Here is an 8,629-nt window from a genome sequence, read left to right as displayed (position 1 = left end):
ACCCCGTCTTTGAAGCCTCCCGAGGGCAGCGTCAAACGGGCCAAGCCCGTACTCTGAGGTATGAGGACGCCATCTTCTCTGTAGCTGGTCTGGCTCTGGACTACATTTCCCAGAGTCCACAGCGGCCCAGCGTTACGTCTCTCTTGACGTCGTGGCGAGGTCGTTAGCTTCGCAGGGCCCCGGACGCGACCACGGGGAGGCAGAAGGTGAGGGGTCTGGGAGTCCGGGGCGGGGACAGGGCGTGTCCAGAGAGCCTTGGGTTTTTGCGCGCTGGCGTGAGCGGGCTGAAAATGCACAATTCTGCATGTGTCTTTGTGTGTCATGGTGGTGAGTAGATTGTGCGACTGTGTGTGCCTTAGTGGGTGTGAGATTGTGGCTGTGTATAAAGCTGTGGAGGTGTCTATGATCGTGTTTCATTGTGTGTCCTCAGAGTGGATATGTGTTCGTGTGACATTGACCATTTGTTCAGCACCAAGTGCGTGGGTGTGAGGTGCCTCTGACTCCAGTACTCTGACAGATTTTGGCCCTGGACAGTGATAACCTCAGCCTTTCCCTGTAACACCGAAATTGGGCATGATGTCCAGTCTTCTCTGCTCTCCCTCCCCTGTGTGGGAGGGTCGGGCGATGACCCTTTAAAAATGCCCTGGTCCGTCATGATTGCTTTTCCTTGACTCTTCTCCAAGAGACGTATTGAGAAGAGAAGAAAAGAATTATTATTGAACATCCAAAAGCCAAGTTCTCCGTGTATCAGTTTTTCTTCTTTCCCTGAAACCCTTATTATTCGTGATGTGTGTTAAAAAAAAATTTAGCCAAATAAATGTGAAGATTAATTGGCTTTATTCAACAATTCATGAATCAGCCAGCATCCCATCTACCAAGTAGAGAGAGACTCCAAGGAGTTGGACAAAATGGAAGGTTTTTATAGGCAGTAGGGAAGTGGTGCAAGGAAGTTATTAGCAAAAGAAAAGAAAGGATTGTTTTAGGCCGGGACATCTTTTAGGGGAAGGGAATGGCAGGGGTCTTATCAAGCAGATTACCTCACTAGTGCTAATCAGGAAATTTCAGATTGATTGTTTAAAGAGCACATTTTCTTTTGTTTGTTTGTTTGTTGAGTTTTTATTTAGGAGCACATTTTCTTGAGAGAGATTGAAACTGGAATTGTCTTGTTTGCTGTTATGGGGGCACATGACCCCATTTGGGGCTTTTTTTTTTTAACACGTGCTTTTCCTTCCTTCTTCTGAAACTTCTTGCCTAACAAAGACACACACCACCACCCACCCCCAAGTGAACTGGTGTCCAGTGTTTGCCATGGAGTAAATTACTGAGTGCTATGGAGGTGAACTGAAAGGCCCATACCTTCCATACTCCCTATACACCTAATGTTAATCTAAATGTTTTTAAACTTTTCATTTTTAATTAGCTTTAGACTTAAAACTGTTGCAAAAATAGAATTCCCAAATACTCTTAACCCAGCTTCTCTATCAAAGCCAGGAGATTAACGCTGATAAATAACCAATCTACAAACCTTATTCAGATTTCATCAGTGTCCCTTAGTGTCCTGTTTCTGGACAAGGATCCAATCCAGGATCATATGTTGCAATTAAGTTGGTAACTCTCCTTAGTCTTCTTTTATCTGGAACGGTTACTCAATCTTTGTCTTTCATGACCTTGACACTTTTGAGATGAACTGGCCGTTTATTTTGTAAATTCTGCAATGTAGAATGTTCCTCAATTTGAGGTTGTCTGATACTTCCTCATAATTAAATTTGGATTATGCAGTTGAGGCAAGACTACCCCAGAAGTGATGTATTCTCAGTGCATCTTATCAGGAGACACATGAGATTAATTTGTCTCATTATTGGTGGTGTTAACTTTATTTGCCAGGTTTCTCCACAGCAAAGTCACTCTTTCCATTATAATTAATGTGTCTCAAGGAGAAATACTTTAGGTCTATAAAATTATGCTGTTTTTCATCCTACTTCCACCTACTACATCCATTGATAATTCCTGCCTGAAAATTTATTACCAGGTATTTGCCAAACGTTGATTTTTTTTTTCGGATTCTGTTATTCCTTCTACATTTATTAATTATAATTCTGTCACAAATAGATTTTCCTTCTCCCCATTTAATTGATTTACTAACTTATATAAGTATAGTCTGGATTTTTTAATACTATAGGTTATAATCCATTACTATCACTATTTTATTGCTCGAATTGTCCCATATTTGGCCACTGGGAAACCCTTTGGATTGGTTCCTGTATCCTTTCAACATATCCCCTTTATTTATTTATTTATTTAGTACTTCTTTATTTTCCTGCACCACAGGATGTTCCAGGTTGATACTGTACTTTCCCAGCCTTAGTCCTGGAATCAGCAAATTTCCCAGGGATCACTGGCTCCTTTTATTAGAAAATTATATTTAGAAACCGAGATTAGATGTGCTCGTTGCTACTGGGATGTCTTTGCTTCTTGACTTTCTCAGATATGAAATATATGCATCTGTACCCACACATCTGTATCTATCTGTATGTATACCTATACAGATAATCCATGATGTCATATGATATCTCCAATTCCAGTTCAATACCACAGGGCTTCTTCTAGACATCTCCATTTCCTTTTCTGTAACTCCTTTCTCTGACAGTGAAAAACTCGGTTCTCATTAACCACAGTACATTTATTTATTTGCTCAGTCTTGTAGAAAGTAGTTCTAACACATATCCCCAAACCCCATATAGTTCTTTTTGTATTTAGTCTTACAGTTCATAGTAAAAATACAGTACCGCCCCCCCAAAAATAAAATAAATAAAAATACAGTTTTCCCTACACCCATCTGTATGGTAATATTACTCATTTGTAATATAGGTTCATTTGTTACTGTTTGTATTTTATTTGGGGCTCCCAAACACACATCCTGGTTGATTTTAATTATTTTTTGAGTATGTGAAACATTAACATGGTTCTGAAAGTTAGAATTAGACCAGAAGATCTACTCAGTTACTCCTCCATCATTCCTTCTCTCCCAATTCCATTTCCCCATTCTTTCCACACTGTGCCCAATCACCCATTATAGGTAACCAACCAATCTCAGTTTGTTGGGGGTTTTTATGGTTAAATATACATAACATAAAATTTACCATTTTAATTATGCTGTTCAGTAACATTAACTCCATTTGCCTTGTGCAGCCATCGCCACCATTCATCTCCAGAACTTTTTTCATCTTCAAAGACCGAAACTCTGTACCCATCAAACAATAATTCCCTTTGCCCCTTCCTCCAGCCCCTTGAAACCACCATTCTGCTTTTTACCTCTATGAATTAGAATATTCTAGGTACCTCACGTAAGTGGAATCATACAGTGTTTGTCCTTTTATGACTGACTTATTTCACTGAGCACAATATCTTCAGGATTCATCCATGTTGTAGCATATGTCAGAATTTCCTTCCTTTTTAAGTCTGAATAATTTTCCATTGTACATGTATACCACATTCTGTTTATTAATTTATCAGTGGGCACTTGGGTTGCTAACACCTTTTCGCTATTGTGAATAATGCTGCTCTGAACATGGGTTTTCGAATATCTGTTCATGTCTCTGCTTTCACTTCTTTGGAGTATATATCCAGAAGTTGAATTGCTGGATCACATGATATGTTTAATTTTTTGAGGAATCACCATACCATTTTCTACAACAGATGCACTATTTTACATTCCCACTGGCAGTGAACAAGGGTTCTGATTTCTTTACATCCTTGCCAATGCTTGTTATTTTCTGCTTTTTTTATAATAGCCATCCTAATGAGTGTGAAGTGGTATCTCATTATGGGTTTTGATTTGCATTCCTTTAATTATTAGTGATGTAGGAAATCTTTTCACGTTGTTTGTTGGCCATTTGTATATCTTTGGAGAAATATCCTTTGCCCCTCCCCCCCTTTTCTTTTGGCTGCACTGTGCAGCGTGCAGGATCTCAGTTCCCCGACCAGGAATTGAACCTGGGCCATGGCAGTGAAAGCCTGGAATCCTAACCACGAGGCCACCGGGGTTTGTTTGTTTTTTGTTGTTGTGTTCTAGGAGTTCTTTATATACTCTGAATAGTAATCCCTTATAAAACACATGATTTGCAAATATTCCCATTCCATGGATTGTACTTTCACTCTGTTGACAGTATCCTTTGATGCACAAAAGTTTTTTATTTTGATGAAGTCTACAACACATTTTTTTCTTTTGTTGCCTGTGCTTTCGTTGTCATATCCAAGAAATAATTGCTAAATCTAGTGTTATGAAGATTTTCCCCTATGTTTTCTTCTAAGAGTTTTATAGTTTTAGCTCTTATGTTTAGATCTTTGATCCATTTTGAGTTAATTTTTTAGTGTAGTATTAGGTACAGGTCCAACTTTATTCTTTTGCATGTGGATATCCAGTTTTCCCAGCACCATTTGTTGAAAAGACTGTCCTTTCCCCTATCAAATACTCTTGACTCCATTGCTGAAAATTATTTGACCATATATGTGAGGATTTCTATTTCATTGGTCTAAATATCTGTCTTTTTGTTAGTACCACACTGTTTTTTGTTTGTTTGTTTGTTTTTTGTTTTGTTTTGTTCTTTTGCGGCACGCGGCCTCTCACTGTTGTGGCCTCTCCCGTTGCGGAGCACAGGCTCCGGACACGCAGGCTCAGCAGCCATGGCTCACGGGCCTAGCCGCTCCACGGCATGTGGGATCTTCCCGGACCAGGGGCACGAACCCACGTCCCCTGCATCGGCAGGCGGACTCTCAACCACTCCGCCACCAGGGAAGCCCACCACACTGTTTTGATTACCATCTTTGGTAAGTTTTGTAGTAAGTTTTGAAATCAAGAATTGTGAGAGTAAGATTGTTTTGGCTATTTGGGGTCCCTTGAGATTCTGTGTGAATTTTAGGATGGATTTTTCCATTTTTTCAAAAAATCATTGGGGTTTTCATAAGGATTGCATTGAATCTGTATGTTACTTTAGGTAGTATTGCCATCTGTCTTGGTCAGCTCAAGCTTCCATAACAAAATACCATAGACTGGGTGGCTTAAACAACAGAAATTTATTTTCTCACAGTTATGGAGGTTGGAAGTCTGAGATCAAGGTGCCACCTTCTCACTGAGTCCTCGCATGGCAGAGAGAGAGTGAGCTCTCTGGTATCTCTTCTTATAGGGACACTACTGCTATCATATCAGGCCCCCACCCTTATGATGTCATTTAAATGTAATTACTTCCATAACGGCCCTATCTCCAAATACAGTGACATTAGGGGTTAGGGCTTCCAACATATGAATGGGGCGGGGAAGACACACACAATTCTAAGTCCGTGACAGCATCTGAACAATATTAAGTATTCCAAGTCTTGAACACAGGATATCTTTCCATTTATTTATGTCTTCTTTCATTTCTTTCAGCAATCTTTGTAGTTATCAATGTGTTAAGTCTTTTGCTTCCTTAGTTTATTCCTAAGTATTTTGTTCTTTTTGATACTATCATAAATGGATTTGTTTTTTAAAATTTTCTTTTCTGATTGTTCATTGTTAGTCTATATAGAAATTCAACTGATTTTTGTGTGTTGATTTTGTATCCTGCAACTTTGCTGAATTCATTTTTTAGTTCTGACAGGGTTTGTTTGTGTGTGTGTGTGTGTGTGTGTGTGTGTGTGTAATCTCTAGGGTTTTCTATATATAAGATTATGTCATCTGTGAACAGAGATAAGTTTACTTCTTCTTTTCCAATTTGGATGCCTTTTATTTCTTTTTCTTGTGCAACTGCTCTGGCTAGGACTTCCAGTACTATGTTGATAGACATCTTTGCATACATATCCTTAAGGGCCTTTTTTACATCTTTTTTGTGTGTGAATTGTCCATCTCTTTTTCCTGTTTACTTTCATGGGGTTTTTTTGTTTGTTGTTTGTTTGTTTTTGTTTTTGGTGCTTTGTCACAATGTTTAAGAATTCTTTACACATTAGGAATATTAGTTCCTCATCTGTGTTGTATGGTGCAAGTATTTTCTTCCAGTTTGACAGTTGTCTTTTGACTTTGTTTATGGTGTTCTTTGTCGTTGAATATTTTTATTTTTATGTAGTCAAATTACCAATGTTTTCCTTTATTGCTTCTGGAGTTAGAAAGCCTTTCTCAATCTCAGGATTAAAGGGGAATTTACATGTGTTATCTTCTAATAACTGTATGATTTCATCTTTTACATCTAGCACCCTGATCCATTTGGAGTTTAATTTTGTGTATGGAATGGGGTATGGATTTAATTTTATATTTTCTAAATGGCTATCCAGTTTTCCCAGCACCATTTATTAAGAATTTTATCTTTGCCCCACTGACTTGAAATGCCATCTCCATCATATACTAAATGTCCATACATATTGATACTTGGTTCTATTTCTAGGCCTTCTGTTCTGTTCCACTGGTTGGTCTGTCTATTTATAGAGACTTTACAGTACATTTTAATGTCTAGTACAGCTAGTTTCCTGATGTTCCTTTTTTTATTGTCAAATTATTCAGTTTCTCCTTTATACCATTTATGCAGCAAAGGGCTCTGTTGGCATAGATCTACATCTTTTGGAGGGTTGTGATTTGTTGATTCATGAACAATGGCCCCTGCATAATTGTACACAGATACCCTGGATCATGTAACACTTGTTATTAATATTTTTGATTTTCACAGTCTGGGTTGATGAACAAGGCCTTCTGCTGTTCTGGCTTTTAGGAGTAAGAATGTGATTGGGACCTATATCAGAAGTCTAGATTCACAAATCTGGGATAAAAGTTTGTTTCAGTAACCAGATCTAATTTGATATGGGACATTTTAGGTTTGGGGTCTTAAATTTGTTTTCAGCCAAATCCATGTTGTTCTTTCGATAAGTTATGGAAAAAACAAAAAAAAAGAATATTAGCTAGTAGTACTTGGTGTTTGTAAATAAGTGGTTACAGCAGGGTTTTTAAAGAAGGTCCAGGCTCCCACCCTTAGACTTCAGGGCTCTGCAGACGCCATGAAATTTTATGCAGCTTTTGCAGATACTTTTTTTTTAAATACTTATTTATTTATTTATTTTGGCTGCGCTGGGTCTTAGTTGCAGCACGCGGGATCCTCACTGCGGCTTGCAGGCTCATAGTTGTGGCATCTTAGTTATGCCATTCGGGCCTCTTAGTTGTGGCATATGAACTCTTAGTTGTGGCATGCATCCCAGACCAGGGATTGAACCCGGGCCTCCTGCATTGGGAGCCGGAGTCTCAGCCACTGGACCACCAGGGAAGTCCTTGCAGATACTTATTTATTTGATTTTTTTCTTGAAAGGAGTTTTATGATTTCATAAGATTTTCAAAGAGATTCATGACCCTTAAAAATTTAGAACTGCAATCAAAGACAGTAGTGCCCGGTAATAATAACCTTTGAGATGTTGTGCAAAATTTGTGCCCAACAACAGGGAGTTAAAAGAGGAAGTTTCTATCACATATTACATTCATATGATGGAATATTATTCAGCTAATAAACATATGCTTACAGAGAGTTAACCAGAACAAGGAAAATACTGTAATGATACAACACTGAAAATGATGAATAAAAAAGTATTCAGGGCTTCCCTGGTGGCACAGTGGTTGAGAGTCCGCCTGCCGATGCGGGGGACACGGGTTCGTGCCCCGGTCCGGGAGGATCCCGCATGCCGCGGAGTGGCTGGGCCCGTGAGCCATGGCCGCTGAGCCTGCGCGTCCGGAGCCGGTGCTCCGCAACGGGAGAGGCCACAGCAGTGAGAGGCCCGCGTACCGCAAAAAAAAAAAAAAAAAGTATTCAAATTTTGCAAAGATCCCATCCCCAAATTTTTTAATGGGTAATTTAATGGAGAAGAAACTGGCTACGTATCTGACACCATGCATTCTGCTTTGTGCTCACTGACTCACTTAAACTGGAAATTGCACTGTCTTGAAAATTGGTCATTCACAGGATGTTTTTGATAATGAAGCTATTTCAGTGCACCAGAGAATATGTTAAAGGACTGTTAAAGAACTTTTAGTTGTAATTTGTTTCAATCAGACTAATTTCCTTTTTTGTCCCTACTTGTGTTGTAGACATTGGCTCGATTGCTCATAATTTTTGTGCTGCCAGGAAAATAAATGTCAGCTACAACTCTAGTTATTTATTTTTGTTTAAGTGGAAAGTACTGTTATGTTTTTTATTATGAAATATATAAGCTTAATGCAAAAATTAGAAATTTTTCTTAAAATGTAATTCATCTAAAGATAAATATTCTTAATATTTGATGGATATATTTCAGGTATTTTTCTGTGGGATTTTTATTTATTATTTATTTATTTATTTATTTATTTATTTTTGCGGTATGCGGGCCTCTCACTGTTGTGGCCTCTCCCGTTGTGGAGCACAGGCTCCGGACGCGCAGGCTCAGCGGCCATGGCTCACGGGCCCAGCCGCTCCGCGGCATGTGGGATCTTCCTAGACCGGGGCACGAACCCGTGTTCCCTGCATTGGCAGGCGGCCTCTCAACCACTGCGCCACCAGGGAAGCCCTTTCTGTGGGATTTTATAGAGTGGTATCTCTTATATAAATTCTGTAACCTGCCTGCTTCATTTAATAATGCATTGACTGTG

At 39.1% G+C, this 8,629-nt stretch overlaps 1 protein-coding gene across 1 annotated transcript in view; it reads left to right on the top strand.

The window, feature by feature from the left end:
• The first annotated feature begins 112 nt into the window (after positions 1–112).
• Positions 113–8,629, top strand: part of ZNF565 (zinc finger protein 565) — a 32,304-nt gene continuing 23,787 nt past the window's right edge. Inside the window, exons 1-2 of the mRNA XM_073796531.1 lie at positions 113–206; positions 431–4,827. Coding sequence (XP_073652632.1) covers positions 4,713–4,827 — 115 coding nt within the window. The 5' untranslated portion in view covers positions 113–206; positions 431–4,712. The remainder of the gene's footprint in view (positions 207–430; positions 4,828–8,629) is intronic.

The sequence above is a fragment of the Tursiops truncatus genome, chromosome 19, assembly GCF_011762595.2.
Source record: "Tursiops truncatus isolate mTurTru1 chromosome 19, mTurTru1.mat.Y, whole genome shotgun sequence".
Taxonomy (NCBI): Eukaryota; Metazoa; Chordata; class Mammalia; order Artiodactyla; family Delphinidae; genus Tursiops; species Tursiops truncatus.
Note: the sequence above shows the minus strand (reverse complement) of the source record. Positions and strands in the feature narration are given on the sequence as shown.